At 46.5% G+C, this 23,940-nt stretch overlaps 3 protein-coding genes across 4 annotated transcripts; 1 reads left to right on the forward strand and 2 right to left on the reverse strand.

The window, feature by feature from the left end:
- Positions 1-1,753: 1,753 nt before the first annotated feature.
- Positions 1,754-11,977, reverse strand: LOC119225604 (roundabout homolog 1). Of its 2 annotated transcripts, none has more exons than XM_062562525.1 (19): positions 11,895-11,977; positions 9,378-9,519; positions 9,148-9,299; positions 8,690-8,843; positions 8,333-8,525; positions 8,114-8,208; positions 7,656-7,842; positions 7,436-7,533; positions 7,195-7,348; positions 6,955-7,073; positions 6,105-6,266; positions 5,872-5,985; positions 5,669-5,721; positions 5,378-5,492; positions 3,941-5,189; positions 3,698-3,852; positions 3,025-3,094; positions 2,741-2,936; positions 1,754-2,315 (listed from the first exon to the last, which is right to left on the reverse strand). In XM_062562525.1, the coding sequence occupies exons 2-19, from the start codon at positions 9,505-9,507 to the stop codon at positions 1,818-1,820; spliced, it is 3,894 nt and encodes a 1,297-aa protein (XP_062418509.1). In that variant the 5' UTR covers positions 9,508-9,519; positions 11,895-11,977; the 3' UTR covers positions 1,754-1,817. The 2 variants fall into 2 exon arrangements, with proteins under 2 accessions (XP_062418509.1, XP_062418508.1); XM_062562524.1 differs by having other exon boundaries at positions 3,641-3,852.
- A 1,471-nt stretch (positions 11,978-13,448) lies between these two features.
- pmpca (peptidase, mitochondrial processing subunit alpha) lies at positions 13,449-18,878 on the forward strand. The gene is made up of 13 exons (XM_037483197.2): positions 13,449-13,575; positions 14,464-14,666; positions 14,760-14,839; positions 14,925-15,007; positions 15,124-15,218; positions 15,536-15,636; positions 15,809-16,072; positions 16,665-16,757; positions 16,873-16,991; positions 17,410-17,500; positions 17,670-17,732; positions 17,870-18,014; positions 18,123-18,878. The coding sequence occupies exons 1-13, from the start codon at positions 13,529-13,531 to the stop codon at positions 18,290-18,292; spliced, it is 1,554 nt and encodes a 517-aa protein (XP_037339094.2). The 5' UTR covers positions 13,449-13,528; the 3' UTR covers positions 18,293-18,878.
- A 41-nt stretch (positions 18,879-18,919) lies between these two features.
- inpp5e (inositol polyphosphate-5-phosphatase E) lies at positions 18,920-23,940 on the reverse strand. The gene is made up of 11 exons (XM_037483195.2): positions 23,816-23,940; positions 22,448-23,276; positions 21,856-21,979; positions 21,655-21,752; positions 21,440-21,564; positions 21,155-21,274; positions 20,957-21,064; positions 20,554-20,715; positions 20,321-20,436; positions 20,087-20,223; positions 18,920-19,969 (listed from the first exon to the last, which is right to left on the reverse strand). Exons 2-11 carry the CDS (start codon positions 23,194-23,196, stop codon positions 19,837-19,839), a joined length of 1,872 nt encoding a protein of 623 aa, XP_037339092.2. The 5' UTR covers positions 23,197-23,276; positions 23,816-23,940; the 3' UTR covers positions 18,920-19,836.

The following is a 23,940-nucleotide window of genomic DNA, read 5'->3' on the forward strand; positions in this document are numbered from 1 at the left end:
TGATACAGCCCCTCTTACCCTCATTTGGTTTGAAGTTGTTAACAGTCAAGTAGCTTGTGACAATGTAAAATATCCTTGGCTATTTCACTAGATAAGTCAATACTGTACAACACATTTAAGTCTTACTGCACTTTAACTAACCCATAACAAAAAAACAAAAAGGCATTTCTACATAACGTAAAATTGAAATAATCAGGCACATTTTCACTTTCCTGTTTGGGTAGTGAAATAAAAAAGGTAGAAAGCAAGCCCACAATTCAGAATCATGAGGGAGTAATACAGAAACTGCTGTGCTAAAGCTATGAAACACAACAACATGATATGAGCCCCATTGTTTCACTCATTCAAAAAAGAAGTAGTTCAACATTGCGGGAAACTAGCACAAAAAGATGGAAATGTGTGTGAGTTAGTGTCGCCACGTGGAAAGGTATCGGTTCCTCTTAAGCGCAGGAATATATAAAATAACATGATGTATTTTATTTATTTAACCTTTACCAAAACATAAATCCACAGATTGGGAGCTTGGTAATGTAAATAACATTTTTGTGAATGATATTTTGTCTTCACAGTTCAGTTACTATACACATTACACAACAACAAAAAATCTATTTTAAATGAGGTGGCCTGTGTATTTGTATCGGAGCCAGGTCAGCCGTCAGTCTTCATGCTAAGCTAAGCTAACAAGCTAAGCTAACAACCTCTAACTCCATCAATTTTTATTTTATGATATAGGTATAATCCTGTGGCCCTGTGCAAACCGTTCAAGCAATATGTTTTCAGTATATATATATATATTAGGGGTGTCAAATGATTAAAAATTTTAATCAAATTAATCAGAATTTTCAGTGAATTAATCATGATTAATCACACCTGAATCCTAACCATTTTTTCTTTCTGAAATGCATACTAAAGATAAATAACAGGACACAGATACATAATTATCATTATTATTATCATAATTATTATTTTTTACATAAATATATGTTATTGATATTTGATTTTTTAATTCATTCCAGAAAATAATCAAATCAATGTTATTTGATAAGTTACAGACTGATTTCCCTGCATGGCTCTAGAAGGGTCTCGAGCCTCTGCAGTTTATCCCACTCTGCTGCGAGTTTGTGCTCCTGCGATGACCAGACATGACCAGACATGTCAACCCTCCCGATGTTTCAAAGCCCCCCCCGAAAATCTCCCGGACCGACCTTTCTCCCGATTTCCACCCGAACAACAATATTGCTGCACCACCCGTCACTGGGCGCGCCGTTTCAGACCGAACAATAATAAAGGTTACACCTTGAAGTCAAGCGCGGCGATTAGAACGACTGGCGCTGCAAAGAAATCCGCTACCACCCCCATTTCAGTGTGAAATATTCCCATACCTGGGAGGATTTAGATCGCATTGGTTTCTCTTCCTCCGCATGTTTCAGAACAGCGCTGCTCTTGCTCTGCTGGGCGGAGCTTTTCTTCTTCTCTGTTCTGCTGCGCGAGAACGGGGGGGGGGGGGGGGGGGGGGGGGGAGCGGGTCTCTGGCGCAAACAACTTGCTGAACCTGACGGCCTGACATATGCCTGCAGGTGGCAGTAATGTGTTGTATAGGATGAAGTGCATTCCCTAGAAGAAGAGGTTCTTTCCGGACCTGAATAATTTGTCACACTGCGCATGCGTGAAATGCGTCAAAAAAATTGACGTAATTAACAACAAACAGCTAATTAACGCCGTTAACGCGCTATTTTTGACAGCCCTAATATATATATAAAAAAGTATTTTTAAAATTAGCAAATATTTTACAAGCGTGTCCTGGCCTTAAATTGGAGCTACTTGCTCTGATTAAATCTGGCCGACTGGTCATTCTCTTGACGGTTAACTACCTGGGAACCGAACACAGGCGCAGCCACCGAAGTGGAATTAGTGACTGAGCTGATATGAGTGGTGCTACCCACTGACGTTGAAGCAGTGGCTGCCGGGTAAAAATGAACGTCTACCGCCACGGTGGTGAGGCCCAGGGAGACGTGGTGAGACAGCAGCATGGGAGAGTTGCCGTGGGTGATGCTGAGGCTGTGGTGGATGGGTGCCAAAAACGCCTCAGCACTCCGCAGGGTCAGCGAGGAGCGCAGGCCCTCCTCCTCCCCCCGTCTGGACGGCGGCGAGGGGGAAGGTGACGGGGAGGGTAAGGACGATGGCGGAGGCAGCGAGTCCTGCAGCGGGCTGCGGCGGCAGTCCGCCGTGTCACCGGTCCAGTCCTCGGCACACTGCAGCTGGACGCTGGGCTGCGACGAGCTGCAGCCCTTAACCTCCTCCAGAGGGGGATCGATCTGTAAAAAAGTCAAACAAAATTGATTTGATCAAAGGAAGGGTGCCAAGCCGCAAATTGCAAATTCTAACACTTTCACTTCTTTTAAAACATCCGGACCGGACCCCAAAAATACTCAAATGTTTCTAAGATTTTTTATTGCACGGTGTTCTTGTGATTCTTCCCGTGTCTGTCGCATACATTACCCACTCAAACAAATTTACCGCTTACAGGTTGTATGGAGAGTTGGATCCGCTGTAATGACAGCAAATCCACATGTTAGTTGGCTAAATATGTCTGTTAAACGCCTACATTTCGCTGTCTCAAGTCACATGGCATGAGAACCTTTTCTCCGCTTCTGTGATACAACCATGCAGAATTATTGGACTCAGTCCTTAGCCTCAGCACCGCCAAAACCTCCAGAATGTGTTTCCTGTGTCCCCAAACCTCTGTGTCAAGAATGGGCTCGGGATACGTCTCCACGGTGACCAAGTGACCGTCCCCCTGAAAACCCTCAAAGGCAGGCTCCATCTGCACCGTGACCAGGCTCGGCCCCGGGGGTCGGGCCCGGGTGTGCGACGTGTTGGGGCTCTGCTCAATCACGGCCACGCAGTCGTCGTCGCCGCCGTCGTCTTCAAAAGCTCTGCGCGAAAACACAAAACAAAACGCCGTTCCTGCATCTCCCACAAACAAGCGGACTCTGTCTCTGTCCCGCACGGCGGCGCGTCTACCTGTTTTCATACGTGCGTCCTGCGGCTCGGCGGTCAGTGTGTCGCACGGGGACGCCAACGTTCCTCTGAGCTGTCGGGGGACATTTCAATTTTAAAGAAATTGTTTCACATTTTGGTAAATATGCTTTATTTGCTTTCTGGTGGAGAGACGATTGACACCACTCTGGTGACTCGCAGCTGGGCACGCAGGCTTGAAATGAGCTGAGTGAGGGATCGAGTTGCAAGCTATAGAGGCGTGGTCAGGTTACGTCAGGCTCGCTGTTTCCCCCGTTGAGACGATTTACAAAATGAACATGTTAAATGCAAAGTCATCCAAACAATCGATCTTCGTTTTGCAACCAGAGTTGTCCCTCCATGATGAGCAGTAGAGAGAGTGCATGTTCATGGTATATCTGCATGTTTATGGTATTTCTGCATTGGTCCAGGATTGGAGGTAACCAGCCTGCTAAAATTGCACATCCCTATAAAAGCTATAAACAGGCTCACTTCCTACAATCGGACATTAGAGCGGTGTCATTTTTTCATTTAACTCTCCACCCCAAAGCGAAAAAGCATATTACCCAAAATGTCAAACTATTCCTTGAAGAGTAATGATTTTTTTTCTTCCGAGGTTTACCATGTTCAGAATTTGAAATAGGTGTGCTGACATTTGATGTGGCTGAGGATCTCTGACCTGCTCGGCTTGTTGGTGCAGGTTCCTTCTTCTGGACCACTGAATAGAAGGTAACAGTGATGAAGATGAAGGCCAGAGATACACCCACTCCCACCACAATGGGAATGTCGTGTTTCTCCAGCAGGGGCAACCATGACGGAGACTGCTGCGTTACTCTGTGTGGAACACAAAACCTAACTGAAATATTGCTGCTTTTCCCTCTTTCACAGTGTCTATCACTCCGCCATCACGTATCTGACCTACCTTTGATCATTGCTGGTCATGGGTGATTGGGAGGTGTTCCTCTTCAGCCACTCTGAAGGCCCCGTGTCATTGGCTGATTTAGCATCATGACCTGGTTCACCTCTGTGGCTGGTGTTCCGCTGCACCGCGTCGGACATGTCGATCCGATGGACGACAAGGGTCTCAGAGGTCTGATGGGTTGAGATTGAAGGCTGGATTTTAAGGGGCTTTCTGTGTTGGAGCGGAGATGTTTCTGTCTGAGGTAGAGGAGCATGTGAGTGGAGCAATGGATGCTGTGTTGGAGATGATTGAGGAAGTGCGGAAGTGGTTTTGGTGGGTTCACTGTGAGTTTGGGATCGTCGAGGATGTGTGACTGAAGACGGCGGAGGTTGTGTGGAAGGCAGGTGGTTTGAGTTTGTTGATGGCTCAAGGTGAAATTTAGGAAGAAGACTTTGAGTGAATGATGGTTGAGGATCAGCTTGAGTCATTTGTGAGATGGTTGGTGAATCCTGCAGATTTGTTTCCTGGTGTAGACGTTGACCGCTGTTCTCGAATTCGGTTTGAGAAACCTGGGTTGAGGTTGGCTCCTCGACGGATTGATAGATTGTAGCTTTTGAAGCCACCTGGTGAGTTTGAGTTTGGTTGGGTGGAGCTTGAAGAGAAGGCTGGGTGATTGAACCGGAGTGGCTTGTCTTTGTCTGGGTTGTTGGACTCTGTGTTGGAGTTGGCAAGTAGAAACCTATCTTGACAAAGCCATTGGGTTCACCCACTGGAGGCTTGGACCTCTCAGTGAGGGGCTCTAGGGTTGGACTGGCTGGAGACACGGCGCGCATGCTGGACCCCTGAGAATCGGGCTCTGTCAACAATCCGTCACTTGCCTGATGCCGAAACTGTGCACCTGATGGCGTCAATGCCAATTGCGATTGACTTTCAGTGAGTAATTCCGGAAGGGTTGTACCCAAAACGTCCCTGGTGACTGCTGATGTCTGGCTGTGTGCGTTACCTAAAATCGAAAGGGGACCACTAGCCAACGGTAGCTGCGTGTGGCGATCTACCGACTGGATGTTTGGACGTAGAGGGGGCGGTAACGTTGGAGGCTGCATCTGTGTAACCAGTGGCCGCGTTGTGATGGTCGCCGGTTGATCGAGGCGCTCCTTGAAAAGACGGCCGTGTGATTGTTGGGGCATCTTGAGCTCCGCCGCGGCTCCTCTTGGCCATGTGGGCAGTGTGGTGGTTCTGTTGGTTGTAGAGCCACAGCGCGATAAGGAGCCTGGGAATGAAAAAAGAACAAAAAATCTCGTCTAATTCTGCGGTTCTATCGGTTGACATTGAACTCGCCAATGCAATGGCGGGAATGTACAGCAGAATTGCTCAAAACCGATACAATGTTGCAAGCACTTACTCTGATGAGAACAAAGTTATCACAACCATTGGGGGTTTTTGTCTTAAACTACATACACGTGGCTTCTTGATGCTGTGTCCGTGCGTGGGGATGGTGTGTCGTCCCGAGGTGTTGCTCGGCCAACGCGTCACTGGATTGGGAAGCGGCCGGGTCTTTGCTAGTGTCGTTGCTCTAGAAAATATGAAAGACTCTTTCGAGAACGGGTGTAGCGCTTCATACAGTCTTTCAGAGCTGTGACGTCAGCCAATGACAATGAAAGTTCACCCCAGGACAGGCATCAAAGAGTAATTTACAGACAGACGGTGATTTGGGAGCTAAACAGAGGTTTTCACCGCGTTATTACTCACAGCGGACAAATAGGGTCTTGTCTGCTTGCCTCCATCAGCAGGACGATGTTCGGCTTAGGACAGAGGACATTAAGAAAGACAATCAGCAAGAAAAATGAACTTTTGCAAATGGGGTCAAGGAAGCGCCACGTGGATTAACCAGTGATTTGCCTCAAAGTAAATGGACTCTGGTGTTGTTTCATGATGAGCAGACATCAGCATACCTATAACAGCAAGGATGCTACGCCTCTGATGTCGCCCTGCCCGATTCTCAGCAGTACAGATATATTCCCCAACGTCAGAATACTGCACACTGGAAATGTGAAGAGCTCCATTTTCTGCATGGACAGTAAGATGACCAGTTTCCGTGGATTAAAGTGCATTTTCTTGCTGCTGAAAAGCGACTTTCAAGGAAAAACCTGATTTAAAAGGCTGATGAAAAAGTGGTTGGCCTCACCATCGATGCGTCGGTCTTGTGTGATGGAGGAGTCTCTCTCTGCTCCCCCCTTGCTCCAGGTATAGGTGATGGGCAGAATACCCACGGCCCTGCAGGGCAAGACCGCCGAAGCCCCGATCCTGCAGCTCACCTGACCCACGAGGCTCACTATGATGGGACTCACTGGGACGAGGAAAGGGAAACGTGCAGTTACAGTACCAGACAAAAGTTTGCACAAACTTTCTCATGAGAAAATGTGTCCAGACGTTTGAGTTGCACTGTATACTGTTTATTATGCATTCTAGGCACAAAAAAAGCATGCTGCTTCATGTGCCAAAAGATAAAGAAAATGCAATTAGCCTCATTTTATAATGATTATATTATCATTATTGTACCTGTTTGAGGAAAACAATACACTTTGGTCACAAGTGTAAAGCATTCTATTTTTTTCAATTGGATTATTGTTTAGTAGATAAAATGTACTTTTGTTTTTAAGTGGATTATCAGTTCAAACATCATATTATCAATTTAAGACTCCACTCTACATTTCTTTGAGATAATCCCAATTCTCTTTAGGACATGAAATATTGATTATTGAACGTAAACTGCCAGGTTGTTGTACAGCATCTTTCATCATATCATGGTTACATCCGTTGGGTTTGTTTGTATTGTGCACAGTTTGCATTCCCACAGTACTGAGTATCTTTGCATTGAACAATGGATGCTCCTCACACTTCCATTCTCAACCATTTGAATCATTCCTGAACGTTCTGCCGCTAGAGTCGGTTTCAGGTGGTCCTGACTTCCCCCGGTGGGCCTCAACTGTTTCATTTGGTCCATTGCATTGCAGTTAAGTTTTTGTTGACATTACCAGCAACTCTCAGCACCGCTGTGCTGCGGCTGTGGCCCAGAGCGTTGGAGGCCTCGCAAACATACTCTCCCTCATCATAGCTCCGGGCCGACTGGATGTGGAGGGTGGCGTTTCCCGATCTGCGCGGGAAAGATGAACATGGTCACAGGTGTCATAAGTAATCGATCTTTTGGACCTCAGCGCTAGATGGCGCCAAATTCTACACATTCTTTTCATTAAATTCACAGGAGGCCAGCGTACCCCAGGACGACCTTGCCTCCCGTCTGCTTGGAGTGGCCTCTCTTCACCCAGCTCATGGAGGGGGAAGGGTTACCGGACGCCTGACACTCCAGCGCCACCCGAGCTCCAGCCGACACCGTCAGCACCCGGGGCCACAGTGTCACCGACGGAGGGGCTGCGGTGAAGTGAAGAAAGCCACGGCTGTTATTGTGCATTGCAGGGGAAGCAGGGGGTCCGGTGGAGCATTATTGTGACGTCATACCCAGCACAGTCAGAGCTGCTCTCCTGGAAGTGACGAATCGTTGAAGCTGGACGTTGGAGGCCCTGCAGAAGTAGCTCCCATCGTTGTCCGCCTGTACACTGCGGAGAATACAGTCAAGGCGCTGATATCTGTTATTTACTTAGTCAGCGTAATGCAATATGTAGAATGTCGTTATGTGCTCAACCAGAACGCACACTTGTACATGTACATGAGCAGAGACCTGTGGAAGAAGAGGTCTCCGCTGGGCAGCACCGTTTGGTGAGCGGTGGAGGTGAGAAGCTGGTTGTTTTTGAACCAGGACACCTGAGCGGCCGGTCGGCTGTACGGAGGCCTGCAGGTGACTGAGACGTTTTCTCCTCTCTTCACCGTCAGGTCGATGGGTTGCTGGATGAAACTCCAGTCCATTTCTGGGAACACGACGTGTACTTTTCACAGGCAGGGAGAGTCATGCTACTAGAGGGTCCAAAATACTTTAGTTTCTATCTGGGAATCAGTTTGTGTTTCATTCCCTGTTTGACAACCAGATTGTTGTGAACTGACCTTTACTATAAACTGGAGGAAAAGATGACATGACCTACCCTTACTACTTGCAACATAATACTTGCACATCATTTTATAAATTCAAAACATTCAACCAAAGTCTAAATCAAGGAGATGAAACCCTTTAGTTCACTGTACCGGCTGGCAGTAGGAAGGCTGCCTCGGACGTGATCGATTCCCTCTGGTTGGATGCTTCACAGTGGTACGAGCCCTCGTCCACCCTGGTCACGTTCCTGGAGAACACGGGAAGCAATTTGAATTTGAATTATTTTTTTTTATAGTGCACAGTTATTGGTTCATCAATACAATTTGACAATAAAGAATTATTATTCCCTCGTGCCCCATGCAGTGTCGGACCTGAATGTGAGCAGCTGCCCATTGTTCCGGAGGCTGAACGAGGCCGAGCCGTTCGACAGGAGGCTGCCGTCTTTGAACCAGTGCACCATGGGAACGGGGAAGCCGCGGACAGCGCAGTGCATGGAGACCTCTGTTCCCGTAGCGACGGTGATGTTGTCAGGGCCCTGGATGATCTGCAACCTACTAGGCACACCTGCGCGGTAGAGTGACAACGCCTTTTAAGACGCTGACCCCCCCCCCCACTTCAGAAAATGTCATTCAAACGAGACCTTTAATGTAGCGCTGGCTATTTTTAAAAAGTAGGAAAAAGTCCTTCAAAAACAAAGCAACTTTTTGGAACAAAACGCATGCGCTCACCGTGCACTGTGAGTTTAGCCGGGCTGCTTTCCTTGCTGACGTTCAGCGAACGACTGTGTGTCACACAAATGTACATCCCATCGTCCTCTAATGTTACGTTGAAAAGATGCAAGGTACCGGAAGTCTTCTTCTGGTTACCACCTCCGTACTCACCCTGAACCACAACAACAACAACTCACAATTTAAATATGCATCTTGGTCAAATCATTCTGAAATTTTCATCGAGGGGTTTCATCCTTGGAGCAGCTGGGACGGTACAGCAAGACGGCCCCTGATCAGAATGAACAGAGCATGAGGATAATAAAGGTGTGGTTAAACATTTACTACGACCCTGCTGAGTACCAGCGCTCTGGTGTCGTTCTTGTGGGTCATGTGACCGTGGCGTTTCCCCGACCGTCTATCTCAGGTGACGACCTTCACACGTGTGGTTGTAGGAGACCGAGAGCAGAAGAGCTCACCTGAATGCGTCTACCTCTCGTGACCGGTGCCCCATCTTTGAGCCAGGTGATGCTTGCAGGAGGAGAACTTTCCCCTGACACACACTGGAAGAAGACTCCCTCTCCTGCTCTGACTGTCTGGTCCTGGGGACTGAAGAAAACATCCTCCAAACCTGTGTCATGAACAAAGTAATCAGGTGATGATGAAAACAGCAAACATCTAGTGGTTGGACTCAGCTACGTGGACTCACTCGGTTCCGATGAGACCGCCAAGCTGGACAAGATGAGAAGGGTGGGAAGGTGGGAAGTCATCTGTGGAAACGTCCAAATGGAGACACTGACATGCATCCTACTGCAGAGGAAACCCCCACACAGCTTCATCCATGGTGTCAGCTGAAAGGTGCGCACATGAAACAGTTTCTATTTTTGTACTTTGTCGTGTTGCTCTCGTGTGAGTCTTAATCATCAGCTCCACGGCCACACATTCTGGTTAAGCTCAACAAGAATATTTATACAGCAAAGCCATTAAAAAGATGTTGGTCGTGTTAATTTAAACGTTACTGGGTTGAACAACAAATTTCACACAAAAGAAACTCACGACAGCTGACTTCATCCTTCATTTTTTTTGCACGACTTTCTTTTGATCCGTTTCTAGCAAACGTAATTCTGCAGGTGAATTGAACATCACCCTCTTGCTCTCAATGCCTCCCCCCCCCACCCCCTCCCTTTCTTTTCTCACTTTGCTTCGTTCCTATTTTGGTAGTGATCCTGTGGCGCCGCAGCAAGCTCAGCTTTGTCCTGCTTAGTCCCTTGAATGGGCCCAGCCGCATTATAGAGCTCCCACTGTGGCCCTCCACTCAATGGAAGTGACATGAAAAGAGGCTGCGGAGCTTTGTACTATGAAGATCAGTTATTGGTCCTCTGCAAGGAAAGCTGCCGTCTGATCACATCGGGCTTTCATGATCCCCTTAATACGGCCATGTAAGGGCCGATCCTTTATTGTTTCAAACACATTTTGCGTTCGCCATGCTGAATTGTGCACACGGAAGTATGAGGAGATATCAGAGGGAGACGTGTTTTCTCTGCAAGAATGTGATCGCTGCACAGAGAGACCGGACAGAAACGCATGAAGCAGCTGGTGGTGCAGCATCGTCTGTATGGTGCTGCTGAGTTGTCATGGGAAAAAAAAGATTAGATGACACTATTTGGTCTGAGGAAAGTTGCTGTTTCCATTTAATCTTTTCTTTTTCGATATTTCAACATTATTCACCGTGAAAGGAAGTGAATGCAACTTGCTTATTGTTTTCTTATTGTGTCAAAAATTGGTCAAATCAGTTAACTAAACATCCTTTTCAAAATATGAATGAATACATACACAATAATTTGTCCCAAGAGGAAACTAAAACTGTTTTATATTATTACAATCATATCATACCCACAAACGCATCATGCTATCAATATTCAAGTTTAACATCCTTATATTCAGCTACGTTTTGTAGAAAATGTAAATCACAGGGTGTGACAATGTGTAAGTCCCACCGGTGATGACATGCTTCAACGGATAAAAACAAAACAAAAAGCTCCTTGATTTTTGACATTGGAACGTGAGTCATCGCTGTTGAACTAAACGCATCAATGAATTGCTTGAATTGGTTCGGCGGCTGGTTACACTCAAATAATGCTGAGAGCCTGTGGGTGTGTATTTGTTTGTCTCAACAGATCATTTACACAGTTTAGCATGTCATTAGGATGTTTTTAGCCCACACACTGACTCTTACGCTCGTTCTTTTGATCCAGAAGCACATTGCTTCTTTTCTCTTCACTTAAACTTTACTTAAAGATGAAATAAAAGAACGCGTGGAGACGCTGAGTTAGTATACAACCCAGCTTTGTACCGTGTGATACGATACCGAGCAAGTGAAAACAACTTGCACAATGTCGCATTTCTCGAAATTGTATTTTGCTGCTTAAATAAAGCAGAAAAAAGGAAGGTACTCATAAGGAAACGGTTGCCCGCAAACGGGTATAAAATGGGCTCCAGCTGTAGTGAACTAGTGCACAAAAAGAATGAAAAAGTGATTCCACGTCATTTTGTCCGCATTAGACAATTTTCACCTGAAAAGCTGAAACTCTCCAATTGTTTTATCCCAATTGAAGTATTTACATTTAATCCTGGCTTGTTTTCAGAGCAGAAAGTTGACAAACAACAACAGCTAGCACTGTCGTTTAAATTGCTTCTCCTTGTAATCAGTTGCATTTGTTGCACACACTGCATGCATTCGAGAAAAGATGTCATCCAAATAACTCCATTCTGTGTTCAATGTAATTCTTTTCCATACTAGTTTTAAAGCCAAAGGTTTTTCCGTTAAAAACACATGTAAACTATTCCATCATTGTTGGTGTGCTCCCTTTCTCTTCATCCTGGTGAGCATCAACACTACAAACGCCAGATTACTCTGGTACTGTAACCTGCATGCATGCATTCAACAGATAAACAAGAGACACTAATATTCAGTGCTGGTTCTTGTGAAGCATTGTGTGCAAAAAACAATGCTGTACGGTGCCCTCAGATACTAGATGAGAAACTTAATTTGTACATCAACAAAAAAAAAAAAAGAGTAATACAAACACACTGAATAATCAGTGTAACGGTACAGGTGGTAAAAGAAAATGCACTTCAAATATAAGACAGGATTCCCAAGAGGTTCTGGTTGCAACCCGTTTTTCATTCACTCCATCGAAGCCCCATTGAGAGTCTTGATACTTACCGGTCCATTCGTGTTGAGTCAGCGTCTGTCTGTAGTCTGAGCGCAACATCCGTTGCCCCGATGCATTTGCACAGCTTCCAGCCCGGGAGAGAACGGCTAGCAAAGCGCATGTACTAGACAAACCTCCACCCCCCCCCCCCCCCCCTCCTTTCATACACACCCACACAGGCACACTGTGAATTCTCATTAATAGACAACGGCTGTAATGAAGCACCAAACCGTTGCGTGCATGCTCATTATTTAGAAATTAAAACAGAAGCAAAAATGATAAAGCTCTACTCACATAAAACAGTACATCAAAAAGTCCGCTGATTACAGTAAGTGAAGAAGCACAATATTAGATGATGTCAACATGTATACGGTCATACTAAGATAAGACAAACTAATATGTGACTTTGGCCTGTTCACCTGAGAAGGTTTTTTCAAAAGGTTTGGGCTGCAGGGCCTTGCTGCCGTTCAGACACGACGTGTAGGTAAATGTAGGTGTATGGGGGGATGGTATTTAGGGAGGTGGCTCTTTAGCGTGACTATAAAAGATGTGACTTAACTTTTATTAAGATTATATTTGTCTGAAGTTGGACGAGGTTGAGATCCGCTTGTTCTTGAGTCGTGATGGTTCACTTTATAACACACAACATTTAGCACACGTGGGTCCTAGATGATAAATCTTAATGATTATTTTGATCATGTGACTGTGCGAGCAATCAATGTGGACCACATTTGCTTCAAAGTAATATCTCATGATTCCCCCCGAGGAAATTTATTTAAATTTGGCACAAACGACCTGTTGGACTCAAGGAGGATCTGAATATGTTTTGGTGCTCAAAGGTAAAGGATAAAAAATAAAGACTGGAGCAGTTGACAACAAATGTCTATATTATAGTATCTTTGCTATAGTGTTGACTTAATACAAGTAAAACTGATGACATTTGGCATCCGCTAGACTCAAAATATCCCCGGATCATAAGTACGATGTCACAGAGCTCTGGTTTCAACCACAGAAGGACAAATGCACCGATTTATAATCTATGCAGAAAGGGTTATTTTAATTAAGCAGACAAAGAATGATGTAGTGGCCAAAATGCAACATTGTTGGATTCAGGACAACATCAAACACATACATAATCCACCGAAGGAGGTGTAGCATCGCCGTTCTCCAGAAATCATCTGTGTGAGGGCAACGCAGATGTCAGAAGAGGTTTCTTTGTGGTAAAGACCCTTTGAAAATGGAATTGTTGATATGCTCCCTCTGTCTTTCTCCAGCACACTGCCTTAAAAAAAATCAAATATTTAGTGTTGAATTTTCATCATTTATATATATTTCATTCCAATGCCAATTTCCAATGTAGAATCACTTCACACCACATTCCATTAGAATTTTTTTGTAGAGATTTTTTTGAAAGAGATAAATATACCTTTGATACCCTGAACATTGATTGTTCTATTAATTGCAGATTTTAGTGGAGGAAGAAGAAGAAATGTGAAAAAATGAAGAAAAGTCCCCTAATCTAAATGATTCACATCTTATGTGTCCCTCAGTTAGAGCGAGTAGCTGTAGTGTTTTCGGCGGAAGTGCCTCATGAGAATGACATCATCATCCGGGTCAGTTGCTGCCGGTTCACACAGGATCCAAGATGGCGACTCACATGTCGAAGTGTAGAACCTGGAGTCGTGTTCAAAGGTAGATTTGGTTTAAAAATAAACCCTCTTAAGTCAAGGCCAGACTCGAGTTGAAAACACTGGAAAAACATTAATGATACATACCGAGACCCTTTTCCTCCATGCAGTCATAACTTTGCTCCCCACCACGATTAGGGGCTAGCTCGATGCTAAGCGTTAGCTGTCTACAAAACGAATGCCAATGTTACATCACGAGTAAATAAAATCACCAATAGTTATATTTTGGATGACTTAAGCCGGCCTTTTCTCCTTAGTTAGACTTTGATTCACACAATCGGCTGAATGTGTTTTTTTAGTTAAATCACTAAAGCTCATATTGCGGGATTTAAAGTGTGAACACAGCGATTCGTTAATGTTAATGTGTAATCTGCAGATTAAACAGCTTCTATAATCTCGCTGCATCGTTACTTCGTGTTGTAATATGTTACTGCATTTCACGTCATATTGACTCATTCCCCACGCTTTATCATAATAATTCAATAATGTATTATGTTATCAGTCACATTGCTGTCACTTTAGTTCGCAGTCCTCCTTTATCGTGTTATCAACTCATAGTTTAGTTCCCATTACATATATCTATAAATGTTTAGTAAAAATGAGGAAACGCACATCGGTATAACAATGGAATTCAACAGAACTTAGTAGAACAACAATTTAATAGAGAGCAGTAATGAAAGTTCAGATGATTGCCAAGTTCAAGTTAAATTACTAATATATTCGCATATGATTCTTTAATGAAAAAAAATAAAAGACTAGAATGCACATATATGTGCATACACCCTGATATGCGGTTTACCTTCCTTCGCTCTCGTTATGGGTTTGATTGAACAATATTTTCCAACGTTGCTAGAAATAGTTAAAGTAAACATTGCTTTGTATTTCCTCGCAGGTTTGGGATCGCAGCTTACAGAAAATACAGCAGTGGCGGCCGATACCCAAATATCTCCCTCTCTGAACCGTTGCCTGGGATCCCAAAACCAGTGTTCGCATCTGGGGATGGTCTGGAAAAATATGAGACAAAGATCACTACTCTAGAAAATGGCCTCAAAGTCGCTTCCCAAAACAAGTTTGGTCAATTCTGCACAGTTGGAAGTAAGTTACAGCAATTAGATGCAATTCATTCAGAGTCCACTTCTCTACGGGAACCAAAGTGGATCAAATGTTTGTCTTTTTTCTCACCTTAAGTTTTAGTAAATTCTGGATCCAGACATGAAGCAAAGTACCCGAGTGGGATAGCCCACTTTATAGAGAAACTCGCCTTTTCTGTAAGTAGAACGCAGTAAAAAACACAGAGTGGAGAATCAAGGCTGTTGACGCAAGAGCAATGATGGTGAATTTTTTCGTCTTTAGTCCACAGCTCAGTACGGGAGTAAAGATGAAATTCTCCTCACGTTGGAAAAGCACGGAGGGATATGTGACTGCCAAACATCAAGGTGTGTAATCTTTCAGCACAACGTCTGTCTCTTAATGCCTTTTATTTTTTTCTCTGTTGGAGAGCACGCTCATACGGCCGTTATAGGTGTGATGCATGATTCATTTTGATGTGCAGGGATACCACCATGTACGCGGTGTCTGCTGAAGTGAAGGGTCTGGACACGGTGGTCAGTCTTCTCTCTGATGCCGTTCTGCAGCCTCGCCTGCTGGGTGAGTCCACTTTTAAAGATGTTTCTGCTTTTACTGTTTTTTTCTTTTTTTATGGTTGTCATTTACTTTGTCAATTGCAGTAGAATTTTTACTTTATTTATTTTTACCAATGATTCTTTTCCATTCTGTTGCACTTTTTTAATCTGCTGTTCATATATTTATCTTATCTTTTTATTCAATTGCTTTGTTATTCGTTGATTAAACTCTGGCATGTATTAAATAAAGTTCTGTCTAGTTGTCTCATCTCATCTTCTTAAATTAATTTAAAAAAATCAGCAGCAACTGTAGCAAGTGTCTGCGTGTTTCTCGCCGCGCAGATGACGAGATCGAGATGACCAGAATGGCCGTGCGCTTTGAGTTGGAGGATCTAAACATGAGGCCGGACCCCGAACCTTTACTCACTGAGATGATCCATGCTGTGAGTCATTTGTTTAAACCCCCTGAACACATCCACCCGATTTATCGCCGACTTCTAAGCATCTGTGATTGATATTAAGTTATTTCTCAGGTCAATCAGTTATCAGAGAACTACACTTGTATCACGCCCCCTTCTAACAGCCCCTGGTGTTTATCCGTGGTTTGTTCCCCAGGCGGCATATCGGGGCAACACGGTCGGACTGCCTCGCTTTTGTCCCGCGGACAACGTGGAAAAAATTGACAAGGAAATGCTTCACAACTACCTGCGCAACTACTACTGTCCCGAGCGGATGGTGCTGGCCGGCGTGGGCATCGAGCACGAGCTGCTGGTGGAATGCGCCAGGAAACACCTGCTGGCCGCCAAGCCGGTGTGGGGAAGGACCGCAGCGGCCAACGTGGACCTCTCCGTCGCGCAGTACACCGGCGGCATCGTCAAGGTGATTTCCTTTGTTGTCAAGTTGTGTTTGTGCCTCATGTGGTGCTACGCGTTGTCTTCGGGGTGCATTCATTCTCCAGGTGGGAAAGACGAAAGGAGCGCACGCGTGCTGTAGTTTCACAGTGCATTTATTGAAATGTGCAATCACATTTAGCACTAACAGGAGGAATGCTAGTACAGATAGCAGCAGCTCGACTGGTCTTCAACCTTCCCGAAATACTCCCACACCACTTCTCCGTTCTCTTCACTGGTTTCCAGTGGCCGCCCGCATCCAGTTCAAAACATTGGTACTGACGTACCATGCTGTGAATGGATCGGGTCCAGTCTACATCCAGGACATGGTGAAACCCTACATCCCAACCCGCACACTCCGATCTGCCTCTGCCAAGCTGCTTGTTCCTCCCTCTTGGCACTTTTCTATAACATGCTTTGAAACTGCTTATTTGATGAAAAATGTACTTTCTTGTGCCTTGTTCTTCTGAGTTTGTATCTCTATGTGGAAATGCACTTATTTGGATAAAAGCGTCAGCTAAATGACATGTAATGTAAGATAGTACAGCTCAGGACAATGACCTTTTCTTTTACTCTGTTAGATGGATAAGGATATGTCCGATGTGAGCCTCGGCCCCACCCCGATCCCAGAGCTCACCCACATCATGATCGGCCTGGAGAGCTGCTCCTTCCTGGTGGGTGTTGACGGTCCCGGGCCGCCCCGATGAGTCTCAAGTCGGAGGGTGGGGGGGGCGACAACTTGTTGCTACTACAAGCTCCCAAATGAGTATGAGAGTTGTCCCTTCGCAGGAAGACGACTTCATTCCGTTTGCGGTGCTCAACATGATGATGGGTGGAGGGGGCTCCTTTTCGGCAGGAGGACCCGGCAAAGGCATGTTCACCCGCCTCTACCTCAACGTGCTCAACAGGTGAACGGCTCTCAATTCACCATCGATTCGGATCATTACAGCGCTGCTCTTCCTGCAGCAAAGGTTGAGGCCATAACATCATATCCACCATGTTCATTGAGGCCATAAGTCTTGGGAGTCAAGTTTTTCATTTTGGAGGAGTCGCCCCCTACTGGACAGGAGAGAATGCACGTTCCGAGACAGGGCTTCCCTCGGCAGGGACGACAACTAGTCGGCTAGCGTGTGTGCTACAGCCTCCAGCTATCAATGAAGGTGTGACTCTCAGTAGACCACACTCCCCGCTGGCATTTGATCATATATTAAACTAAACGCCTGGATTCATGGAGCACATTGTTTTCAGAAGCTTCAGGGATTTACCAATAGAACACGAGTCTGTTTCACCAAGTCTGTCGTTAACTATTCTCCTCGTCCGTTGCAGGCACCATTGGATGTACAACGCCACCGCCTACCATCACAGCTACGAGGACAGTGGTCTGCTGTGCATCCACGCCAGTGCAGACCCCAGACAGGTCGGTGCAGGCTCAGCACAGCGCGGGTCAAATGTCTCATCGCACCGTTGACCCAAAAAGGACTTTTTTTACTAAAGTTTACTAATCAACGTCCATGTTGCGAATGTTTGGTCATGTGGGTCTTCAGTGATGTTTGTGTTGTGTCGTTGTTACAAATCTCTGTCTCCAGGTGCGGGAAATGGTGGAGATAATAACCAGAGAGTTCATTCAGATGGCGGGCAGCGCCGGAGAGGTAAGGGCTGTGTTTCACCATCGGGTCATTCCACCCCTACTGAAGCTAAAAAAAAAAGAAAAGATGGTGGTGGTGTAACATTCATAAAGCATTTTCTTTTCATTCCCCCCCCCCTCCCCCCGTCTCCTATTATTCAGATGGAGTTGGAGAGGGCCAAGACGCAGCTCAAGTCCATGTTGATGATGAACCTCGAGTCGCGGCCGGTCATTTTTGAAGATGTTGGTCGCCAGGTTCTCTCCACGGGGAAGAGAAAGCTGCCACATGAACTGTGCGAGCTAATAAGTGAGTGCACAGAATTCCTTAAGTAGCCGCAGCAGAGGACATTTGGCAGTCTAATCTCCACCCCGCGTGTATAGTTCCTCTTCTGACTTGTCGACTCATGGTCTGCAGGCAGCGTGACGGCCAGCGACATTAAGAGGGTGACCACCAAGATGCTGCGCAGTAAGCCCGCCGTGGCGGCTCTGGGCGACCTGACGGAGCTGCCGTCCTACGAGCACATCCAGGCCGCGCTGTCCAGCAAGGACGGGCGCCTGCCCCGCATGTACCGCCTCTTCCGATAGGTCCCGCCCACCCCACCCCATCCGCTCCCCCCCCTCCCGGCCATCAGACATCAGTGTGACTACACCGGACTGGAGATTACACGAGTGTTCCCTCCCACCACGGCTCACTCGGGGAGCGGACTAATAACCTCACCCCTGAGGACTGTAAGGAGACGTTACCGTGACCTTTGTCCAACTGCAGCTGGGAGTATCTGTATTTATTGATTGTGGGCAGGAAGGGGTCATTTCATTATTTACTGGGAGTTTACAAAACCACAAGAACGACGGGTTATATTCCCGTTTTGCAATGAATGACACTTAAGAAGCGTACAAGAGAGCGGTCCAGAAGGTTCTTTATTGAGCTACACTGTGAGAATTCTCATTTTCCAGAGTGGATGGATGGAAAAGAAAAGCACTTCACAAAGGCTGTGCATGGCGGATGGTTAACGGGTTGATAAAGGGTTGATAAAGGGTTGGTCCTCCACACTGAAATCATGGCTTCTGTCATTGTGTGTAAAGAGATTGAAATCTGTTTTTTTTTTGTATTCCTGTGGTTGTGTAGATGCCTTTGCAAATTAAAATATGTATATTAATAGGATCAAATTAAGCCGAGGTTTGTGTTTGGACAACATTCAGCCGACAAACAAGTGGGTTTTAAAACTTTAATTTTAGTTTTGCTAGCTTCCATTTTGCAACTTTAAATACAGTGATTTGTAAAAAATGAGGATAAAGTTAAAAGGTCTTAAGGAAATAAAAACAAGATTAACAGGCACTTTTTAGAGGCAGACTATTCTCCTGGCTGGGAATGCAACTTGATTAAAATGTTAACTCCGATACAGTACATGTAGGGTGGAGATGTAAGGAAAGGCATCGCCTTACGATCTGCTGCACTTGGATCACAAAGTCGTGACAGGCGTTAACAGTAAATTATCTTTTTGTAGTCAGTGAGTTCCTGCAAAATATGAAAGACATAAGCTGTCAAATACATTCGATCCCCTTGAAATGTAACAGTAGGGTGTAAAAAGCAGTGATTCAAGATAGATTCAAGTCAGAATCGCCTCCAAAATGCCATCAAGACTGTATGCCTCTCTTAATGTATATATTTGACGACACATGCAAAAGCGGACAGACTCAACATTGTGGTTCATGATGCTTTGGAATCACCTCCAAAAAAAAAATCTTAAGAGAATGAATGCAGTAACGGAGCATTTAAGGTTAGGGGGTCTTCAGCTCACATTGGAGCACGTGGCTGAAGAGTAAGCCCCGCCCCCAGCTACCCCCGCCCCCCCCCTTCTCGTTCAGTCTTAGTCATGTTTGAATAGAGGGGTCTGAATAAATTAAGGCCAGACTGCTGCTGTGTCTGCAAACCTTAGTGTGAGTGTGTGTGTGTGTGTCCTCGAGGTGCCTGCCCTGGAGTTCAGCCAAACACACGGGCAGCTCCTAGCGATGCCCCACAGGGGGGCGCCCTCTGCTCAGTCGCCACCACCACCACCAAGGTTAAGACAACGCTGGTGTTTTTCTTTTTGTTTCCTAGTTTACGTTCCTCAGGTGGTTTCTGGGGGATTTTAGGAGACGGTGCACACGCTGCTGCTTCTTTGGTTCTTCATGGCCTCCCTCCTCTTCAGCTCTCTGGTGATCCTCCTCCTGATGCCCTCCAAGTACAAGACTCTGTCAAACTGTCCCGCACCTAAGGGAATACTAGACGACGCAAACAGACACGCTTAATACACCACGGCTTAAATATGCAGCAAGAGCAGAGGACGCATTCCCACAACCTCCTGAGAGAGAGCGGATCGGTCGCCTTTTGGGACTCACTTGTCTCTGCCTGGCCTGAGTTTGACCTGGAAGACGCCGACGACGGGCCGGTGGTCGGAGGTCTTGATGCTGGAGCAGCTCGTGTACTTGACGACTCGTATGTCGTCGGCCTGCCTGCTCCTGAACACGATCCGGTCCTGTGAACACGCACGGGGGGGGGGGAGCCACAGCGAGAGAGGCGTCAGATGGCGGGATTCGTTTGAGGGAGGCTTGATGTTCGCCGTTTCTCCTCACCGTGTACGACGGCGTCCTCTGCTTCGAGGTCGTGTCGTAGACGTCGCAGCCTATGTCGAACTTGTACGTGGGGAGGAAGTGTATCGGTGCCTCCTGGAAACCTTTAAAGATCGAGCCTGGAGGGAAAAGCCAGAACCGTTTCACGGGGGGGGGGGGGAATCCACACACATACAACTACAAAAGGATTTTAGAAACGGGTTTTGACAGATTTAGACAGTGACGTGACAGCTCACCCTCCTTCATTTCCTTAGAGAGCTGGTCGTGCTCCAGCAGGGGGCCCATTTTGCCGTCCGCTGTGCGCTTCATGATGGCCTCCACGTCGACCCGGTCTTTACACAGCCGGAAGTTAAAATCTCCGAACCAGAAGACCTGGTCGAATCTCGTGGTGACGTCGGCTGCAATGAAAAACCGTCATCCTGTGATCATCAGGCATAGAATTGTGAGGGCTACAGGTCACATGTGTCTTTTGGAAAACTACTAAAATACGATTCTTTTCCAATTTCCAGATGATATTTTAATCCAGAATATGAGGCTGACTGCAGCGAAGTCTGATCCGTCACAATCTGGGAGCGGAAACAACTCTGTCCCAGTTGTTCCGTTTCTTCACATCTTTCACACAAGCTGAAGCCGCCTTACATGCTGTGGAGCGATACGGGTTGGTGTCTGGAAGGCCTTTAGGGAGAGCCAGCGCCTCGACGATCTTGTTGTAATCTAGTACTCTCTCGTAAACTTTGGCATCTCCAGCTGGAACCCGAATCAGAAGTTAGAGACATGCGAGGCAGCCTAGCGTCGTTCCATATTTACAGAGAACTTGCTGGGAAACCTGCTACTCACAGGTAAAATGGGACGTGATGAAGAGGAAGGAGGTGCCAAAAAAGGTAAGGGCGAGTCCCACGGCCCCTTTGGTCTTGATCTGAGAGATGATCCTGGTTGTGACCGTGGCGTGCTCCACCTCTGCAGGGGGGGTTCAACAGCACAAAATGTCGTGGTCAGTGTCCTTAAGAGTGTTTTAAGATGGACTCAAACACAAAAGCATGCGCAGTGTCCTTAAAAGAAATATGTCACAACCAGAAAAGAATTTCATCAACACTGAAGATGAATAAAAAAAAAAAAATTTACCTGAGCAGAACCAGATGAGATCTCTCCTGACAAATACTGTGAGGTACAAAACGCCATGTGACGCAGCATACAGCATGACGTAGTAAGGTCCCAGAGTCTCCTGGAGACGGGTCTCCCACTCCCTTCTGCACACACAGGCACCATCAATCAGCATAATAACTCACTTTAAATCCCTGGACATTAATAAGAAAGAAATCAAACACAACACAACTCACCTGTCAGGACAGCCCTCCTGGACCCCAATGACATAAAAGTCTTGTGCAAATTCAGTGTCCGGAGGAAGGAGGAGATCATCCAAGTTAGCTGGAAGCCCCTGGAATTGATAAACGCATGTTTACAAGCCAGTGTTTGCCACACTGTGGACGGTGAAATAGTTCTGAAGTCTGAGATGCTGCAGAGTCTTGATGTCCTGCTACCTTCTCCCCCTGCATGTTCCAAGTGGCTATGTAGATGCCTGCTCTCCTGTCGGGGAAGTGGCGGTCCAGCTCCTCGGCCCCGAGCAAGGCGCCGCTCCCCAGCACGCTGCCCTCCAGGAAGCTCCTGCAAAAGTTCACATCGAAAAACGACGTTACCGCTTTATAGGCGCAGCGCAGGATGCAGAGTAGGAAAAGGCATGAATGAAGCCTCGGATGTCAGGTCAATCTTCATTAAAAGGTAATAAACTGCCACCTTCCTATTTTCTTGTGAAAAATGTCTGGAATGCTCCAGAAGCACAATGCAAATCAGCTCCGATCCGAAGGCGCGATCAACACTACCGGCCCATAGTGAATATAAGACACTGTACCTAATTGTCCTGCAGTGGCTGTGTGTGACAACTTTCTTTCGAGCCATTATCTTACAAGGCATGGTAGGTTGGTGCCGTTTGGGTTCTCTGGTTCCCTTGAAGCAGACCAGCCTTAGAAAGCCTTCTGTACGACACAGTAAGCCTTCGGGGAGAGCCTTCACATCAAGCCTGGAGATGACATCATCTACACGGTGGTGACATGCCTACTGCATCGCCTACTGTACCTGTTCCTCACATCCTGTGGCCTGATGGGGCTCAGCACGCTGTAGGTGGACCTCATGGAGCTGACAGAGGCACTGTCCGACCCCATGTTCTCCAGAAGCCGGCTATCGCTCAGGTTCCTGTGGAGTCTCTCCCCGAGTTTCTCTCTGGCCAACGCGCCGTAATCCACACAATCCCCGTCAATCCTATTAGCCGCCTTCAAAGAGGCCGACGCAAAGCTCTTCCCCAGAGCAGGCAGCGTCCCGGCGGGTTGCACCGGAGACAGGCGCACCTTGGTGGGCCTCGCTCGGTGGTCCGTGGGGTCGCTCTGCCGACTGTGGGGCCTCTTGTCGGACTCGGACGGACTGCCGCTTCTGTCCCTGAAGACCGGGCATCCCGCCGAAACAGCGGAGACGGGTCTGGCATAGGAGTCCCCGTCGGGCCTGATGGGGGCGTCCTCGCTGAGAACGAACCCACCTGGAGCCGGGGCTGCTCGGTCCTCTTTAAGCGAGTCCGTGGAGGAGCTGGTCTCCACCGGGTCACTCAGACTCTCCTCGCTGTTCCTCAGCCTCCTGGTGCTCACGGCCTCCTCCGCCGAGACGCTTTTGCTGGACTTTGACCGCCTGGGCAGCAGTGGCCAAGGCTGGTATGGACTGATATCTCCCTTTGCATTTCTAGCGGTGTTTTTAAGGCCCTCGTTGTGTTCCTTGGTGGATTCTGGGTCTGCTAAGGAGGTCTGGAGAGCCCTGCTGGGTCGGGCTGTGCTCTCCATTCTCAGTCATCCTCTCGTCATGTCTGAGAGCAGCGTTGGTCAGGTTGGGTGGAGACGGATCGTCGCTAACTGAGAAGCACCTGTACACATAGGGCAGAAAATGATTTCATCAAATGGAATTAGCCCTTTAAATGAGGTATTTTTTTATATGCAAGTTAACCATGCAAGCAACGGTTGCTGTATAACCCGTGAACATGTTTATTTCCAGTCGTAAACTGAAGCATTCGTTACGAATAGCGCGGGGGAAACTAACTTTTTAACTATCTGTTGGTCATCGTTGAATGAATACCAGCTGCGTGAGCTAGCTAACTAATGCTAATGTTAGCAAGAGTCCGAGACTGAGAAGAGAAGGCCCCTCTTCACTAACTTTTTTATCGAGCCAACACGTCACGTTTACATATAAGCTGACTGTACAATGCTAACTTCAGCTAACGTTTATTTTCGACAGTATTCAGAGAAGCTAATGTTAGCTATAGAGGTGATGTAACGCCGGAGGCTATCTCAGCTAACAATGTTTGAAACAAACTTTCATGCGATCATATTAATAAACCGCTAAAACCGATAGTTTCTGGCTTATGTAACTCTCTCATTGTCAACACGTTGATAAAGATAAAGTTACCTCTGGTTAACGGACTGGTTTCACAGCATCCAGAGTGGCTAATTTGAGAGTTGCGCAATTACTTCCTTAGCAACGTTTGACAACAGATTTTGTTACTAAGTCAAGAGAGTCCCCACAGAGAGCAG

The sequence above is a fragment of the Pungitius pungitius genome, chromosome 5, assembly GCF_949316345.1.
Source record: "Pungitius pungitius chromosome 5, fPunPun2.1, whole genome shotgun sequence".
Lineage (NCBI taxonomy): Eukaryota > Metazoa > Chordata > Actinopteri > Perciformes > Gasterosteidae > Pungitius > Pungitius pungitius.